This window comes from Musa acuminata, chromosome BXJ1-10 (assembly GCF_036884655.1).
Source record: "Musa acuminata AAA Group cultivar baxijiao chromosome BXJ1-10, Cavendish_Baxijiao_AAA, whole genome shotgun sequence".
Classification (NCBI taxonomy): Eukaryota; Viridiplantae; Streptophyta; class Magnoliopsida; order Zingiberales; family Musaceae; genus Musa; species Musa acuminata.
The window spans coordinates 18,689,870-18,706,587 of NC_088336.1; the positions used below are offsets into that span (position 1 = coordinate 18,689,870).

Consider the following 16,718-nt stretch of genomic DNA (forward strand, 5'->3'; position numbering starts at 1 on the left):
GTCGGAATCCATGGCTTTTTTGTCATCCCATCATGTCGACTGACTCAAGGCGATGACCAATGGACGGTCACGGTGGATCCTGCGCTCCTTTTTGGCTTCCGCGTTCTTCCTGGTGGGGCGAGGCGTGTCGTCTCTCGGCTTCCCTTGGAAATGGCGGCTGGAGAGCGAGAGCGAGAGCGAGAGAGAGGATGGCAATGGCGGTTGAGTGCGTGTCGAAGGAGGAGGCCGTTTCCAAAAGCCATCCCAATAATGCCGTGAAAGCTGGCGGTTCCGAATGCGTACATCATCCTTCTCCTCCCCTGCACTCTCAAGAAGCCATACTCACAAACGACGAGAGAGAGAGAGAGATGGGGTTACTCGGGTGACTGCTGCAACTGCGACTACAGTAATTTGACTGAGTGGCCATATATATATATTTGTACGCGTAGCCATTGACTTGCCACCCACCTAAAAACTTTAGAGACGTCAAGTCAAAGCTTAATTGATGTCAATCCGAAAAGTCATTTATGCTCGTCGTGCTTATCCATCCATCTAAACCAAACTCCAATCTTGTTCGTCCATCCAAATCAAAACGTCATTTCATTTAGCACATTAAAATGCCAATAAATGTGCCTACAGTGTGTTGCGTGGCCGGCGCAGCAACCATGGGAATAAAATACGAGTCCCGCTGTGGCCTACGTGGCCGATTCGGACGTCTCCACTCGCGCACCGCATCCGCCGCGGGCGGCGTACTTCCGCAGGGGCGAGTCACCCCGGAAACCCTCCAGGGGCGACCTTGGATTACGTGACATCGGGCCCCACGGCCGGCGACAGCCGGCAGGCGCTTCGCGTCCTCCACTTGGCGGGAGGAGATATTACGGCAGAAAAAATAAGAACGGGAAAATAAAAAAGAGTCGGAAGATAATGGCGAGGCAGATGAGATAGAGCGCCGTGGGGCCCGCCTCGTTGGTTCTCGTCTCCTGGTCTGTCGAGCGCCGTGGGGCCCACGACCCCTGCTCCCACCACTTTTTTCCCTCTCCCTTTCATATGCCACGGCCCGCCCCGCCCTCTCGCTTTACGCATGCAACCAACTCCTCTTCCGATCTCTCCGCCCCTCTCTCTCTCTCTCTCTCTCTCTCTCGGAGTGCCGCAAGAGAGCAGTCTCGTAATAATAATAGGCGTAGTGGTAGTGTGTGTGTGTATATATATTTGCATCTTTGCAAAGACGCCCCGCGAGAATATTATATTCGCAAGGGGAGTAATTTTATATTGCGGGAAGTTATTGTTAGTATATGGTCCTTGGTGGCGGCCGGGATGCCGACGCCGGTCAGCAGTGCGCGCGCGTGCCTAGCGGCCGAGGCGGCGGCCGCGCTCGACAACGGCGTGACCGTCGCCCGCCGCCGCTCCCACGCCCAGACCACCTCCCTCCACGTCGTCTACTCGCTCCTTTCTTCCACTTCTTCCTCTTCGCCCCCCTCCTCGTATTCCTCGTCGGCGTCGTGTTCGATACTTCGTGATGCGCTGTCGCGCGCCCGGAGCGCTGCATACTCGCCCAGGCTACAGTTCAAGGCGCTTGAGCTCTGCTTCGGGGTGGCGCTCGACCGGCTGCCTTCGGGGCAGCGGCAGAACGCGGAGGGGGGCGGGGATGAGCCGCCCGTGTCGAACTCGCTGATGGCGGCGATCAAGCGGTCGCAGGCGAACCAGCGGCGGAATCCGGACACGTTCCACCTGTACCAGCAACAGCAGCAGCAGGGCGCCGCCGCCGGAGGGGCCTCGTCGTTCTCCGGGGTGAAGGTGGAGCTCCAGCAGCTGATGCTCGCGATCTTGGATGACCCCGTGGTCAGCCGGGTTTTCGGCGATGCGGGATTCCGTAGCGCGGACATCAAGTTCGCCATCCTCCGGCCCCCACCGCCCATCCTCCGCTTCCCCCGTGCCGCGAGGCGCCCGCCGCTGTTCCTGTGCAATTTCTCGGCGGGGGATGGGTTCGAGCCGGCGCTCGCCCCACGGGGGCTCGTCCTCCCCTTCGCCGCTGCGGCCCGGCAGCTCTCCTCGGACGGGGGCGACGAGAATTGCAGAAGGATTGGGGAAATCCTCGCCCGGAAGAGCGGTGGACGGAATCCGATGCTGGTCGGGGTCGGTGCCGGCGAAGCAGCTAGCGACTTCTCCCAGGTTATTGAGCGGCAGAATTGGGCAATTTTGCCCCCTGAGCTGCGTGGAATCGAGCTCGTAAGCATCGAGAAGGTGGTGGCCGAGCTCAGAACTGATCACGGTGATCGATTGGCGTTGGAAGCTGGGCTGGAGGAGGTAGGAAGGAAGGCAGAGTCTTCAGGAGTGGTGTTGAACATTGGGGATTTGAAGGGGATGGTGGAAGGTGGTGCAGAACGTGATGAGAGCGAAAGCTGCTTGGTATCGGAGCTCACGCGACTGCTGGAGGTCTACCATGGGAGGCTGTGGGTGATGGGGTGGTCGGCAACATACGAAACATACATGAAGTTCTTGTCCAGGCATCCATTGCTGGATAAGGATTGGGATCTGCAGTTGCTGCCTATCAGTTCAGTAAGAACTGGGGTGGGGAATTCACTCCCAAAGCCTCGCAGGTGGGTGAACTAGTGATTTCTATCTGTTTCTTATTCTTAGTTCCTCCTTTTACCAGCTGAGTCTTCTCCTGCTTAGTCTTGAAACTGAACCTTCATTATGAACTGTTTGTCTTTGTTTTCCATATACATATGGGATTTTAAGCTCTTAGAGATTGGGGTTTCTCATCCTTGAGAAATGGATGCCATTTGTTGAAACTAAGGGTTGCATATTAGAATGCATTGATGTCTGAATAGTCTTCTCCTGCTTAGTCTTGAAACTGAACCTTCATTATGAACTGTTTGTCTTTGTTTTCCATATACATATGGGATTTTAAGCTCTTAGAGATTGGGGTTTCTCATCCTTGAGAAATGGATGCCATTTGTTGAAACTAAGGGTTGCATATTAGAATGCATGGATGTCTGAATAGTCTTCTCCTGCTTAGTCTTGAAACTGAACCTTCATTATGAACTGTTTGTCTTTGTTTTCCATATACATATGGGATTTTTAAGCTCTTAGAGATTGGGGTTTCTCATCCTTGAGAAATGGATGCCATTTGTTGAAACTAAGGGTTGCATATTAGAATGCATTGATGTCTGAATTGCTAAGTAGTTTTATACAGTTCTAACCTGATAGGTGTCTTCATCATCGACTTATTGTTTCACTGTACCATTTTCTTTCATTCACTAAAATCTATGGTGTTTAGTAAGAAAAGCATTTATGAAAAAGCACACTGAATTTATTTTTGTTACTGCCTCTTCCAAGTACAATGAGAAACAAGCTGTTGCCTTTTTTTTCACATAGATAATGATATGTAGGACTAAATTTAAGCAAATATGTATCTTTTTTTAGAAACATCACTTGTGAAGGTAGACTGCAAACAATATTTGATTTGCAATGAAAGCAAAAAGGGAGAAAGGCCTGCAATTTCAAATAATTGTTGGCTACCACTTTACGGTAGAAAGACATCATTGTTTGTAGCTAGTAGATCTAGATATTGTTTGTTGCTTCCCCCATGGCAGGACCAGTTATAAAAGATAATCTAATTAAAGAGACATAAACGAAATCCTTGGATTATATGAAAGAATCATGCTGTAAATACCAAAAGCTTCAGGTTGATGCTAGCATTGGTGAACTGGACAAAGTATTACTTCACTTTGTTAATCCAAAGTTTATTATGTTCCCCACAAGTATGTTTCCAACCAAAATTTATCATTATATAGATTTTAGAAATCAGAATATAGTAAAATAAAAAATCTATTGATGAATCATCATTTGGCTTCTGAACCATGTACCTTTGAAGCAATTGTCTGGATGTAAAACTTCGACAACAGTATGTTGCATTGCACTTTAAATTTTGTAGTGACAGGTTACAACCAAATACCTATATTGCAAATAAGAAAGAGTAACCTTTTATTAAAAAAAAGAAAAGAAAGAGTAACCTTTTATTAAGAAGTGTGATTTATTTATAATGTCATTTATTTAAAATTGAAAAAAAATAATGAACTAAGGAGGTGAACATTTTTCTTAACACCATTCATAAAAAAACTATGTTGGTTTAATTGAATCCTGATCCTGTTATTAGCCTGATAGCCTAACTGCAGAAAAGAGTTTAATCATTACTGAGCATTGGACAAAGCCTCCTGTTTGTACCTCTGCACAGTTTATACCACAATATTCCATTTGTTTCATTTATATTGAATTTAATTGTGCAGATGCAAAAGCAAATGCTACTAGTTTGGATTTAATTTGGCACTAGTTTGTGCAACAGAAAGAAAAGAGTGATACAGAATATGATTTAGGCATATGGAAACATCAATACTTACAGACAGACTTTTTTTGCTACATCAATCTTCTGAAGGAAGATTTACTTTTTCCAAAGCTTGGAGTACCGCTAGATTGCCCATTATCTGCGAGTTTCATTCTGATTGATTAATTTCTTGGTGGTACTTTTTTTTCTCTTTTAGACTTTGAAGATTCAATGTCTGTAGAAAGGATGTTTAGCTTTCTATAACTGAATTCACTTTTTCAGCTATGACATAACATTTAGCCAAGTATTTAAGTATGTCTTATTTGCTAAGCAATGCATAATTGGCAAGGTTCTAGTTTAGGTATGCCCTACAGTAAAATAAAAGGGTCTGTAAGACTTGAGTCTGAGATTTGTTTTGGTTGCTTGAAGGTACTTCTCTGAATGGCTTCATCTTTTGAACTTTTGATGATGTGCATGCTTTCTTTTGCATGTATTCCTGGAAGCTGAACCATGAATGATAATATTACAGCTTCATGGAGTCATTTGCTCCAATCGGTGGAGGTGTCCCTATAGAACATGAATCTTATGGTGTATATCCATCAGTGTCCCGCTGTGAGGACTGCAATGACAAGTACGAGCAAGAGGTTTCTATTGTTCTAAAAGGAAAATCAGCTTCAGTTGATGATCAGCAGAATGCAAGCTTGCCCTTCTGGTTGCAAAAGGGTGGTAAGGTTAGCTTGAATGATGGATTCGATGCAGCAAAGGTATATTTTCTAGTAAGGTTATACGTCTTAAACTGATTCGCAAGCTTTTGTTGAACCACCATATATGTCATGACATGGTCATGTTACTTTGCGTAAAATGAAGCAACAGTTGCATTTATGATTGTTTTTCTTCCTTTTTGGGTAAAAGTTGTGGTTTTCTTCAGTGCAGGCTAAAGATGATACTACATTTTTCAATGCTAAAATTATGGAATTGCAAAAGAAGTGGAATGAGAATTGCCAGCGCCTCCACCATAGTTGCCAGACAAATAATATAGACAATTGCTCTACAGTCCCTTGCGTTATTGATCCATCTTGTGTTTCTAACATGGGAAGGGCCTTCAATCAGAATAGTGAAAATCTTGATGATGCTCAGAGTCAAAGAGGTTTTGGAATTTCATTTCCTATTTCAGCAGGTACACAGACGATTACCACAGCGAGCCAGAGTATCTCATTGCCTTCAGTTTTAGAACAAAGAAATAAAGACTTATTATCAAAACTTCAGGTCAGAGCCTCCAAAAGTGAACAACCTAAGCGAGAGGAGTTGCAACCTCACCATGGTGATGATCACACTTCACCTTCCTCTGTAACATCTGTTATGACAAACTTGGTTTTGGGAACTCTTTGTGAACCTGTTTGGAAGGACGAAAACCCTGCTTCACAAGTGCAAAAAAATCCTTTGGTGGAATTGTCTGGTTGTTTGCCATCAACGAAGGTTGATGTCATCAAACAAAATGTCCCAGATGTTCCTGTTATGTCTCTTTCTTTCTCAGGCCGTCAAGATTCCCAGGCAACACAGACCTATCCACATGATCTGTCCCACTCATTTTCACAGGTTTCGAAGGGTTGTGCATCTGCATGTGACAGAGCCTCCCTCATCTCATCCGGTGCATGGCAAAAGTTAGATTTAGGCAGTTACAAATCATTTTGTGCAAGTCTCATTGAGAAAGTTGGCCGACAAGAAGAAGCAGCTATTGCCATTAGTCAAGCTATAGTCCATTGCAGAACTGGTGAAAGGCGTCGTGGTGCTAGCCTGAGAGGCGACATTTGGCTCAGTTTTCATGGTCCAGATAAGATTGGGAAGAAGAGGGCAGCAGTGGCTATTGCAGAAATGCTATGTGGCAGCAAAGAAAACTTCGTGCATGTTGACCTAAGTTACCAAGAAGGTGTTGCTCGTCCTGGTACCACCATCTGTGCCCAACATGAGGTCAATGGAAATTATGCACAGTTTAGAGACAAAATGAATGTTGACCATATTGCTGCTGAGCTAAGAAAAAAACCACAGTCTGTTGTATTCCTTGAAAATGTAGATAAAGCTGACTTTCTTGTTCAGGACAGCTTATCTCAGGCTATCAATACTGGCAAATTTCCTGATTCCCATGGAAGGGAATTCAGCATAAACAATGCCATATTTATTCTGACTTCAGCAACAATTCGAGGTCAAACTTTTTCTCAGAGGACAGATTGCAATAGTTTCTCCGAGGAGACTATTCTGGCAGCTCAGTGTTGGCAGATGAAGATTTCCTGGGAACCTTCTCGAGAGGCTGTTAGCAGCAGTCCGAAATCTAATAAGGTGTCAAGTGCTTCAAGTCAAAAACCCAGGAACGCTCAAGTTTATTTACGCTCAGGCCCAGCAACCAAGCGCAAACTCGATATGTCTGATGGCTGCAACAGCCAGTATGAGGTGGTGCCGGCAAAAAGGGCTCGCAAAACATCAAAAGAATTCTTAGACTTGAATCTGCCCATCGAAGAGGTTGGGGAGGATGATAACGATTCTAGTAGTCAGGAAGATTGCTCTAAATCAGAAAATTCTGGGACATGGATGGAAGACTCCTTCAACCTAGTCGATGCAACAGTGAAATTTGGTCCTTTCGATTTTGATGCCCTTGCTGACAGCATACTGAATGATATAAGCAAGATCTTTTGTACTGCTGCTGGTTCAGACTGTATTTTGGAGATCGACACGAAGGTCATGGAGGAGATACTTGCAGTAGCATGGTCATCAGAAGATAGAGGAGCTTTAAATAGCTGGTTTGAGCAGGTTCTTGGAAGGAGTTTTGTTGAGTTGAAACACAAGCACAACCTATCAAGCCACAAAATTCTTAGACTCGTCGCTTGTGAGGATGCAATTGTTGCGGAGCATGCACCTGGAGTTCTTCTTCCTTCACGAATTATCCTAAACTGACAATGTAGATTGCTGTACCTGTCTGTGTAATGTAGCATCTGCCATTCCTTGTGAAATAACTGTAATTTTGTTAATCCTATTGTTTTCTGAGGTATGATCAGGTTAAGTTTTATTATGTAAATGGAATCAGTATGCATCTCAGGAAATTTCTTTTGAATACCCTGATGAAGTTGGTCATTTATGTTGTAGGTTGTTTTGAGAAAGGGAGCAAGTTACTTCTGTCTTTGATGTGAGGATGTTTGTCAGCAAATAGGACAGCTCCATCAAGTGTTTTTAATCTGCAGCCATGCTAATGATCCAAGTGTTCTACGCTTTTTGTGTTAGAGAGATTATATAGTGATTGCATGCCCCAAGGTTTTGCCTTATTGTGATTACATAGGTGAAGAAATTTGACGAGTGTCTTTAATTTCTTTTGCATGAAGTGCATTTAAATCTAAAATCTTAGAATGAAGCTCTAATTTTTTATTTTTTTTTGCATGCAGTGCATTTAAATCCTCATAATTCAATCTTGTTCTTTGCTAATGTAGGACTAATCTGCTATATCTTATAAGCCAATATTAGTCGTTGCAAAGCCCATACTAATATATATCTCGGATTTCACAACCAAATTGTTAGGTGTCATTCATACAAATATAAAAATTGATACGTGAGCAAAACTTATCATATATGAGTAGATTAATAATATAAAATTTACTATTTCAATTATCTTTTAATAATAATAATTATTATTATAGATGATAGAAAGGATATTCATCGCAATCGGAGTTCCATGCGTGATAGCTCAATCAAACTAAGATGATCGAGAATTGATCAAGAGATATGACGTCAACTAATATGTTACTTCAAATTTTCGTATTTTATAGTTGACTAGAATATTATAGGAAGTATGTCGAGAATCCCACTCGAGTTTGATCTTTATAAATAAAGTCAATACCACAATGTCACAGAGTTAGCTGAAATTATCTAAGTTGTGAGGCACCATTACGGCAAAGTCACGAATTTAGCTGAAGTTGCCTAAGTCGTGAAGCACCCTTGCGCCAACTCTTCGAACTTAGCTAGGATTGCCTAAGTCATAAGGTGCCCTTGTGACATATGCGTCCACAAATGTTCAACCTAGTTGCAACCTTGTACAGGTCCCGAAAGATCTATAAAATAGAAAGTTGATTAGATTAAAAACGAGCGATGGACAAATCTCAACGTCTCGCGGAGAAGGAAGCTTTAAAAGCAATTCAGCAAACACCTTAAGTACAAGAGAGAAAATAGAGAAAGAAAAAAACAAGGACTTTCGAAGATAGAATGAACAGTTGCAAGTCCATAAACAACTGCTCATCGGATGTCGGACGGAAAGGTAAGTTCTCGTCAAATCTTACAAATCTACTTTTTCTTTTATACAAAGTTTAAATTTTACCTCGATAAATAATAATATAATATAACTAATACTTTACAAAAATAATAATAATATAGTATTTATATATAGTTTACAAAAAATAATAATAATAGTATTACATATTCTGTTTCATAAAAAGATTAAGTTCCACATGGGAACTTAATGTTCCCTAAAAGGATAAAGAATATTAATGTTAATTATAGTTTTAATCAAAAGGTACACATGTAAATTAGGCAAAGTATAAAGATACAGTATAAATAGGCAAATCCGATGGGACATATGCGAAACACTAACGGACCTCCGTGATTTCGGCGACGAGTTCCTCCGCTTCTCTTCCTTCTTCCTATATACGTCTTCCATCTAAAACCCGCCGCACGAACCCTCCATCTCGCACTCTCGATTGCTTGCTCGCTCGCTCGCCCGCCATGGAGATGGTCGCGTCCTTGCCGGCTCCGAGCACTGTTGAGGAAGTCTTCAGGGACTACTTGGGGCGCCACCGCGGCCTCGTCCGCGCTCTTACGGCCGGTACTTCTCCCCTCCCCCTCTCTGTGCCCTTCTTATCTCTTTGCGCCTTTCTGGTTTCTTAGTCCTTTGGATCTATTGTCTTCTCTCAGAAGTTGATGACCTCTACGCCCTCTGCCATCCGGGTGGGTTCCATCGCTCCGTCGTCTTGATCTCTAGGTGATTTCTTGTTGGATCTGCCTCCCTTTAAGTTGTTTATTTGGTTGGTCTTGGGTGCAGAGAGGGAGAATCTTTGTCTGTATGGGCACCCGGATGGGTCGTGGGAGGTGAACGTTCCGCCGGAGGAGGTGCCGCCGGAGATGCCGGAGCCGACGCTGGGGATCAACTTCGCGAGGAACGGGCCGAAGCGGTGGGACTGGCTCTCGCGCGTCGCGATGCATAGCGACAGCTGGCTCCTCTCTGTTGCGTTCTTCTTTGCGGCGCGCTTCAGCGGCGATGAAAGGTATGCCGTGGATTTTGACTTGAATTTGACTAGGGTTTGTTCTTTCCGCCCCTTTTCTTCTTATGCGTCGTGAACTGCGAGTATGCTTTTGACTATTAATGCGTCATGTCATCCATTGGATATTTAGAAATTATTAATGCACTAGTGCTATTCCTTGTCTCCTAAGGGTGCGTTAACTTCGAACCGCAGTTTGAGATGGGTGATCGATCATGTTAAACTTTGTGGAGCTGATCATGAGAAAATATAACGTGAATTTTCCATGTCATAGTTTTATTTAGGAAAAATATAATATGTGTTCTTCTATACATTAAGACTTTCTGAAATTGGTTTTCCGAAATCATGACATTGTCCCAATTACACTTGTGTTTCATTATTATAGCGTAGCAAACTTGTGGGGTTACTTTTTAAACAAAGATAATTTTGCGTTTTTTAATATATATCCTTTTATGGTTATGTGAAACATGTTGTTACTTTACCTTTATTTTATTTTTTTGCTCTAGTTAAAAACTTTTTGTGCATTAAATTATTGTCAAGCCTAAAACTTGTTCAACTTCAATCGATCTTTAATTAATTGTGGTAGTAAACTTAAATGCTATCAGAATCAAGCTTCACGATATGTGCATAGGCCTTTATAAATTTGCAAGTTCCACCCATACCTTTTATATTTGGTTTGAGCATAAAATAAAATGAAAGAATGAGATCGTCTACCTCTATCCTATTTTTACCAAATTCTATGTAGCCGACCCGAATGATTGGGACTAATGGTTTTATTGTCATTATTGTACTTCTATCCAATTTTTATATCTTCTCAAGCTTATAATTTCCTTCTCGGGAAACCAAACCTTCTTGTTACTTCTATCCGACGGTTGTACCTCAAATGGATGCGGTCATCAAGGAAACATCTAACTTTTGTCTGTTGTCAATTAGCATTCAACATGCTTGACATGACAGACTTGGTTAGCAAAGTTAATTATGTCCACTTGGAGTTTTAAAATTTGATACTTCTGTTCGGGTGAGGAGTTTCAGAGACCTTAGATCATTGTTTGAAACTCCTGATTGATATTGACCTTCAGAGTGCTAGTGTGACACTTCAGGTTTTGCCCCACATCACATGTTATAGATCAATTGAGTTGGTTTATTGAGTTTTTTTTTTGGCTAAAAAGGATAAATATATTAACTATATAGAACATCGCAAAATAAGCTTGTAGACTCTGGACTCAAAAGCTGGATTGACTGGGAGGGCCACTCCCCTCTCCAAAAACAAGAAAATTTGGTCGTTCTAGTATTCTGGGCCAACCAATTGATTACCTCATTCAAAAACAAGAAAACTTCATCGTTCTAGCATTCTGGGCCAATCAATTGATTACCTCATTTCCTTTTCATATTCATCAAATTTTACAAGCAGAGACCAAATAACAAGATAACTATACTTCTTAGGCTGAAAGTATCTAACATATGGACCATTCTCATTGAGACAATCAGGTTTATAGTACTTATCAATGCTATTGGGAGGATGGTTCATCTTAAAGCACAAAGTAGGTGATGCAATGACTGCTGTATCACTTCCTCATATTTCTGCTTTCTATCATCCTTTCAGTCCTCTTCCTTGATATTTATTACTGGTCCTCACACCAAATTCAACTCTGTCCTACTCCTAAATTTCGCTATATATTTCATTGCCTCTGTGAAGTTGAATGACAAGAGCTTATGTTGGAACTGAATGTTGATTTTGGATCATGATAGGCCTGATCCAAATGACTCAACAATCCAGAAAATATTCTTGACATGACAGAATCCTAAATATAAAATGCAAGCGGCCTTTCATCTAAATTTTTGACTCGACCTGACGCCATCATGATTGTTCTGTTGTACACCCAACCTAGCAAGTGATCTCTGTTGCTGAAAATAATGTGATTCAATATTCGTGGACTCTGCAAGAGTCGCCCAACTATCATGTTTCATGCTATTTCACAGTTGGACATGTACTTTTGAAGAGGTGACATTCATATTGAAATGTGTAACTAGAGTCAAATTTTGTTGGCCCAATTTGTTTATTGGTTGGCTAGATGTTATGGAACTTTTGTTGATGGTATAGAATACCATTTAATATGCTGTATGAATCATTTTAGAGAGTGAACCGGCATAGAAAAGTTTTGTTCGAAACCATCCCAGCTGTCATTTATCGTATATCTTTTGTGTTGGTGCTGCATCTGAGAACACATTGTTGCAAGAATTGAAGCTCATTTTTCTTTCCGAATTTTCAGGAAACGCTTGTTTAACTTGATCAACGATCTGCCTACTATCTTCGAAGCCTTCTGCAGTCATCAGCTTACAAAGAAGAACACCTGTGTAGACAGAGGAAGCAAACCTATGCGGTCCTCTAAGGTGCTGCTACATCTCTACAGTTGCTTTCTATTTCTTTTTTACTATGACAGTTTGCCAAATAACTCCATTCTTGTTCAGAGATTAAAAACTGTCAATAATGGCTCTGACGAAGATGCCAATGAAATCAGTGCGACATCCTGTGGATCCTGTGGTACCAAGCATCGTTCAAATTTCTGGATCCAGTGTGATGTATGTGAAAGATCATTCCATGGCAAGTGTGTAAAGATGACCCGCGCAAAGGCTGAGAAAACGAAGCGATACAGGTGTCCTAGTTGCAGTTCCAAATAAGCAAGACAGACAGCCAGCAACTTGGCTCTCTGCGATGCTGACACCAAGTTTAGCCATCATTTTGTTTATGATGGTAGTTGACCCTGGATGACTGAGTATGGGTGTTACTTTAGCCACTGTTTATACGCTTAGTAATTTTAGATTAGTGTTAATGGTGTTGCCATCTGTATGCATCAAGTACATTTCAATCCATCTTTTTACCTAATTTTGTGCTTATGTATAGATGTAAAAGAAGTCATTGGTGTTGGGTTCTCTAAAATAGTGGCTGTCCCATCTCTATTTTTCCCATAGAGAGAATACTGCTATTTGGAAATATGAGAGAAACTAATCTTCTGAAACCTACTCTGACTTGGTAATATGTGTATGTTTGAAATTTTTTCTTTTTATCTTTTGTAATCTTGCTCATCATTTATCTATTTTCCATCTTCTATATTTGAATGGTTGCAGTGATTTATTTTACTTGATGAAACCATTTAAAATATTTTCTAGCATACTTGTTTATAGACATATATGCAAGCAATTCCTATTTCAACTTCAACCTTAGAAAGGTTATGTGATGCTCATGCTCAGTATATACTTCACATAAATGATGCCAACGTCATGTTATCGGTATATTTGCTGTTTCAGCCTCAAGTAATCGTTCGTATTTGTTACGTAACGCCAGCAAACTCGGGTGGCAAATATGTATATATCACGTGCCTGGCACGTGAGAGGCAGCCCTCGCGAGCTGGCTCCGGTTTTACTCGTAAATGATTCTTGTGCGTCCAAAGTCACCTAATCTCCGTCCATCTAAATAGTTTGTCGATCTCATTCGTCCGTTTTCTCCGTAACCAGGTGGAAATCCAACGGCCTTAATATCTCCACCAGTAAACATCAGACGGTATATCTATATCCGTACATAAAAGTTTCTATGAGCGTTGCTGTACTCCCACCGCCACCTCCCCGTATAAATCCCAAACCCTAACCGGCGTCCTATTTTCTCGAGTCGATCTACTTCTTCTGGTCTGTACTCCATGGCGAGCAACGATCCCGATCGCCAGGAGGAGGCTGCCGCCGGCGACGATGAGGACACTGGCGCTCAGATCGCCCCCATCGTCACCCTCTCGGAGGTGGCCGTCACCACCGGCGAGGAGGAAGAGGACGTCCTTCTCGATCTGTAAGCTTTCTTCTCCTTCGATGCGCACCATTGCTCTGGGTTTCTTCGAGATCTCGAGGTTTGATTTTCTTGATTCATCGCTTTCAGGAAGGCGAAGCTGTACCGGTTCGATAAGGATGGGAACCAGTGGAAGGAGAGGGGTTCGGGGAGCGTGAAGCTTTTGAAGCACACTGAGACGGGCAAGGTGCGGCTGGTGATGCGCCAAGCCAAGACCCTCAAGATCTGCGCCAACCATCTAGGTGGACCGCATGTTTCCGTTCTTGGTTTTTGGTTCTATGTTTATCGTCGGATCGGTGTGTGTAATTTTGTGGTTGCTGTCTCAGTTGTTCCGTCGATCAAGATTCAGGAGCACGCGGGGAACGATAAGTCGTGCGTGTGGCATGCGTCCGATTTTGCCGATGGGGAACTCAAGGAGGAGATGTTCTGCATTCGGTTCGGCTCTGTTGAAAGTGAGTATGTTCATCATCTTCCTGCTTGCAATTGTTCGTGGCTGTTTGAAAGTTCTTGTCATTATATCTACATCTAGCGATTGGTTTTTTTTCATTATAGTGTTTTAGATTATTTTCCTTTTTTTTTCCTTCTTATTATGATTGTTAGCGTTGTTTTATATTCCTTTTATGTTGTTTATTCCAACATAACCCATTTTTAATGTGTTTTCCTATTTCATTCTCTCTTTTTTTTCTTTCCTTTTCTGCATTCCTTTTAAGACATCAAAGGAACCATTTTCTCATAGGTTCGTAGGATCATGATTGGTTGTAGCATTTAGGTTTTAATTAAATTGAGGGGTGTTCTTTTTGTGGAAATCACTGTAAGTTGATCATAACCAAGGTTGGCTGAAATCTCTTGGTTTGGTCCTATATCATTCACCATCAATATCAGATTGGTTGGGATTAGAAGGGTTGGCCACTGAGGCTAACCAGAAACAGGGTGGGTCAGATGAAAATTAACTTAACCGGTTCAAATTGATTAATAAAATTAGCTCAAATGCCTAATTTTACAAATAATGTGAGTTCAATTTCACAAATATTATCGCTTCGTCCAGTTGGTCCAAGATTGCAGTTTGGTTCAATTGAATTGAACCTGTTCATTTAAAAAATATATTTTTGAAATTATAAATCGGTTAACCGATTAAACAAATTGGATTAATTGATTTTGAATTGGTTTGGTTAGATAGATCCGAATCGGTTCTGTTTTGGATTACCTTACTTTAACTGAACCGAAGAAACGATTCAGTTTGGTTCGGCCCTTAACGGTTCGGTTTGAACGCCCGTAGATGTGATATAATCTGTAATTAGGCCTGCTAATCGACATTAAAGTACAAATCAAGTATCAAAGTTGAAATAAAATGATAAGAAATTCTGTACACTTGAGATAGTGGTCAAGAGTTTTTGTTATTATTTTGGTGTTAACATGAAGTTGCCGTTCATCAGTTCTGGAAAGTCGGTGATTCTTGAGACATAGCCTCTTCGAATGTTTATCACGAGTGTTTGTGAACTTTAGCAGATGGATCTTATAGTACTCGGATAGTGGTCAAGAATTTTTGTTGTTTTTGTTTTTCGTGTTAACATGAAGTCGGTGATTCTTGAGAAGTGGCTCTTTGAATGTTTATCGTAAATATTTGTAAGCTTTAGCAGATGGATCTTATACTACTTATTTTAATAAATGTTAGATATGAGTATGTCAAGTTTATATTTAAACCAACCTTTTTGAATGTTCATTCTTGAGTTATCCTTCCAGATGTTTCCTAAGAGAATTTGAGGTTGGTTGGAATTTCTTGGTATAAATGAAGCAACCATGACTGCTTGGTTCATTCTCTTGATTGCTGAAGCAATACATGGTTTATCTAATCTTTTAGTGGTTTAAGGTGAAACACTTGTGATTGGAAGTTTATTTAAGAGTCCACGTGAGTAAGCTGTTCTTGAATGCTGTATTGGCATGCACACCCGCACCGTATACCCATACATGCATGAGCAATCGTATTAATATAAACTTTTTTTGGTGGACTGTATATTATTCTTGTCAGAGATTAAAGTATGTGAAGATCAAATTTTCTTGCTCCATGATCACAACTTGTAGAAATACCTTGCAGAGTCTGTTGAACTATGGATAGTAGTTGAAATGAATGGTTTGGAAGTTCAATTTAACAAGCGTTTAGCGTTTAGCCTTGTGATGATAGTGTAGATGTTTGGTTTCATGATGAAAATTGAATGTCTGCTTGTGTGGGCACTTTGGAAAGACTTTAGACCCCGCCACACGTGATGTTTCTTTTACCGACATATACATACTGTAGAGATTCATGTATGTACGTATGTATGTATTGACAGACTTGTACGCAATTAGACAAATTGTCTATTTTGCTTAACTGTAGAATAGTCTTTCTTGGCTTTTATGTTTAAAGGGGGCCTGGCTTGCCTCCTTTACTCTCATAGGTCACCACCTGCCCTCAGTGTGTCTTCTTTCCCCGCCTACTTAAGTTGGTCTTTTTGGTTCAGACTGCAAGAAATTCATGGAGATGATTGAAAGCATTACTGAATCCCTTGGAGAGAGGGAAGAGGAAGAGAGCGAGGATGCGGCAGCTGCTGCTGCTGGGCTTCTGGACAAGTTGAGCGTCGATGGAAGCCAAAAAGCAAAGGCGGCGGCTGCGGAGGAGGAAGTTGCAGCTAAGGTGGAAGCCAAAGCTGAGCAATCTACCAAGTCGGAGGATTGATGGTAGCGGAGGAGGAGAGGAGAGGGTATATGATATATTTACTTGGGTTGGAGAAGTTCCCATGCTTTTAAGGGACAGCAAAGAGTGTGTAAAAATATGACTTTGTAAGTCATGATGGGGTCGTGTCAAGTCGGTGGAGTCTCTCTCTTGTATGATTGATTGGAGTGGTGTCGTCTGAGTGCGTGATGGAATATCATTGTCATGGATGCTATATGCCCCCGTTGTTTGAATGATTTCATTGGTAAATTGCCTTTTTGTTTTACTCGTCCCTTTGATTTTTCAAACTTGTAACTTTTCCGACGTATCGAGTTTGTAAGAAAAAGGATAAATGAATGAATAGAAATGCCTGGCAGAACCTCTAATAACTTCACAAAGTTATAGCGACCGCCTACATGTAAATGATTTGATGTTCTTGTGTGGTAAAAAAGAAAGGAAGGTTTATGGTCCAAAGGAGACGCAGCAAGTACGGTAAGAAAACAAGGATTTGGGCATCAGAGGGCAACCGCACAAAGGTCTTATTGATTCCGGACAACAATCTTCCGTAAAGATTTGTCATACACGAAACTCTCACCGGGATCAATT

At 41.7% G+C, this 16,718-nt stretch overlaps 3 protein-coding genes across 5 annotated transcripts; all 3 read left to right on the forward strand.

The window, feature by feature from the left end:
* Positions 1–1,051: 1,051 nt before the first annotated feature.
* LOC135595315 (protein DWARF 53-LIKE-like) lies at positions 1,052–7,406 on the forward strand. The gene is made up of 3 exons (XM_065086072.1): positions 1,052–2,576; positions 4,833–5,067; positions 5,237–7,406. The coding sequence occupies exons 1-3, from the start codon at positions 1,294–1,296 to the stop codon at positions 7,247–7,249; spliced, it is 3,531 nt and encodes a 1,176-aa protein (XP_064942144.1). The 5' UTR covers positions 1,052–1,293; the 3' UTR covers positions 7,250–7,406.
* A 1,529-nt stretch (positions 7,407–8,935) lies between these two features.
* On the forward strand, positions 8,936–12,705 carry LOC135594924 (PHD finger protein ALFIN-LIKE 2-like). 2 transcript variants are annotated; one of them, XM_065085432.1, is made up of 5 exons: positions 8,936–9,161; positions 9,251–9,283; positions 9,378–9,600; positions 11,865–11,985; positions 12,064–12,705. In XM_065085432.1, the coding sequence occupies exons 1-5, from the start codon at positions 9,062–9,064 to the stop codon at positions 12,271–12,273; spliced, it is 687 nt and encodes a 228-aa protein (XP_064941504.1). In that variant the 5' UTR covers positions 8,936–9,061; the 3' UTR covers positions 12,274–12,705. The 2 variants fall into 2 exon arrangements, with proteins under 2 accessions (XP_064941504.1, XP_064941505.1); XM_065085433.1 differs by lacking the exon at positions 9,251–9,283.
* Positions 12,706–13,216: 511 nt separating this feature from the next.
* Positions 13,217–16,398, forward strand: LOC135582006 (ran-binding protein 1 homolog a-like). 2 transcript variants are annotated; one of them, XM_065086075.1, is made up of 4 exons: positions 13,217–13,429; positions 13,517–13,668; positions 13,753–13,878; positions 15,922–16,398. In XM_065086075.1, exons 1-4 carry the CDS (start codon positions 13,287–13,289, stop codon positions 16,134–16,136), a joined length of 636 nt encoding a protein of 211 aa, XP_064942147.1. In that variant the 5' UTR covers positions 13,217–13,286; the 3' UTR covers positions 16,137–16,398. The 2 variants fall into 2 exon arrangements, with proteins under 2 accessions (XP_064942147.1, XP_064942145.1); XM_065086073.1 differs by having other exon boundaries at positions 13,234–13,429; positions 13,517–13,878.
* The last annotated feature ends 320 nt before the right edge of the window (positions 16,399–16,718 follow it).

Bases quoted from the DNA above. Each gene is read 5' to 3' on its own strand.
- LOC135582006 (XM_065086073.1), top strand. From the start codon at position 13,287: ATGGCGAGCAACGATCCCGATCGCCAGGAGGAGGCTGCCGCCGGCGAC. The intron at 13,430-13,516 runs GTAAGCTTTCTT...CATCGCTTTCAG, and splicing joins GAGGACGTCCTTCTCGATCT to GAAGGCGAAGCTGTACCGGT. The intron at 13,879-15,921 runs GTGAGTATGTTC...TTTTTGGTTCAG, and splicing joins TCGGTTCGGCTCTGTTGAAA to ACTGCAAGAAATTCATGGAG.
- LOC135595315 (XM_065086072.1), top strand. From the start codon at position 1,294: ATGCCGACGCCGGTCAGCAGTGCGCGCGCGTGCCTAGCGGCCGAGGCG. The intron at 2,577-4,832 runs GTGGGTGAACTA...ATAATATTACAG, and splicing joins TCACTCCCAAAGCCTCGCAG to CTTCATGGAGTCATTTGCTC. The intron at 5,068-5,236 runs GTATATTTTCTA...TCTTCAGTGCAG, and splicing joins ATGGATTCGATGCAGCAAAG to GCTAAAGATGATACTACATT.
- LOC135594924 (XM_065085432.1), top strand. From the start codon at position 9,062: ATGGAGATGGTCGCGTCCTTGCCGGCTCCGAGCACTGTTGAGGAAGTC. The intron at 9,284-9,377 runs GTGGGTTCCATC...TCTTGGGTGCAG, and splicing joins CTACGCCCTCTGCCATCCGG to AGAGGGAGAATCTTTGTCTG. The intron at 11,986-12,063 runs GTGCTGCTACAT...ATTCTTGTTCAG, and splicing joins AACCTATGCGGTCCTCTAAG to AGATTAAAAACTGTCAATAA.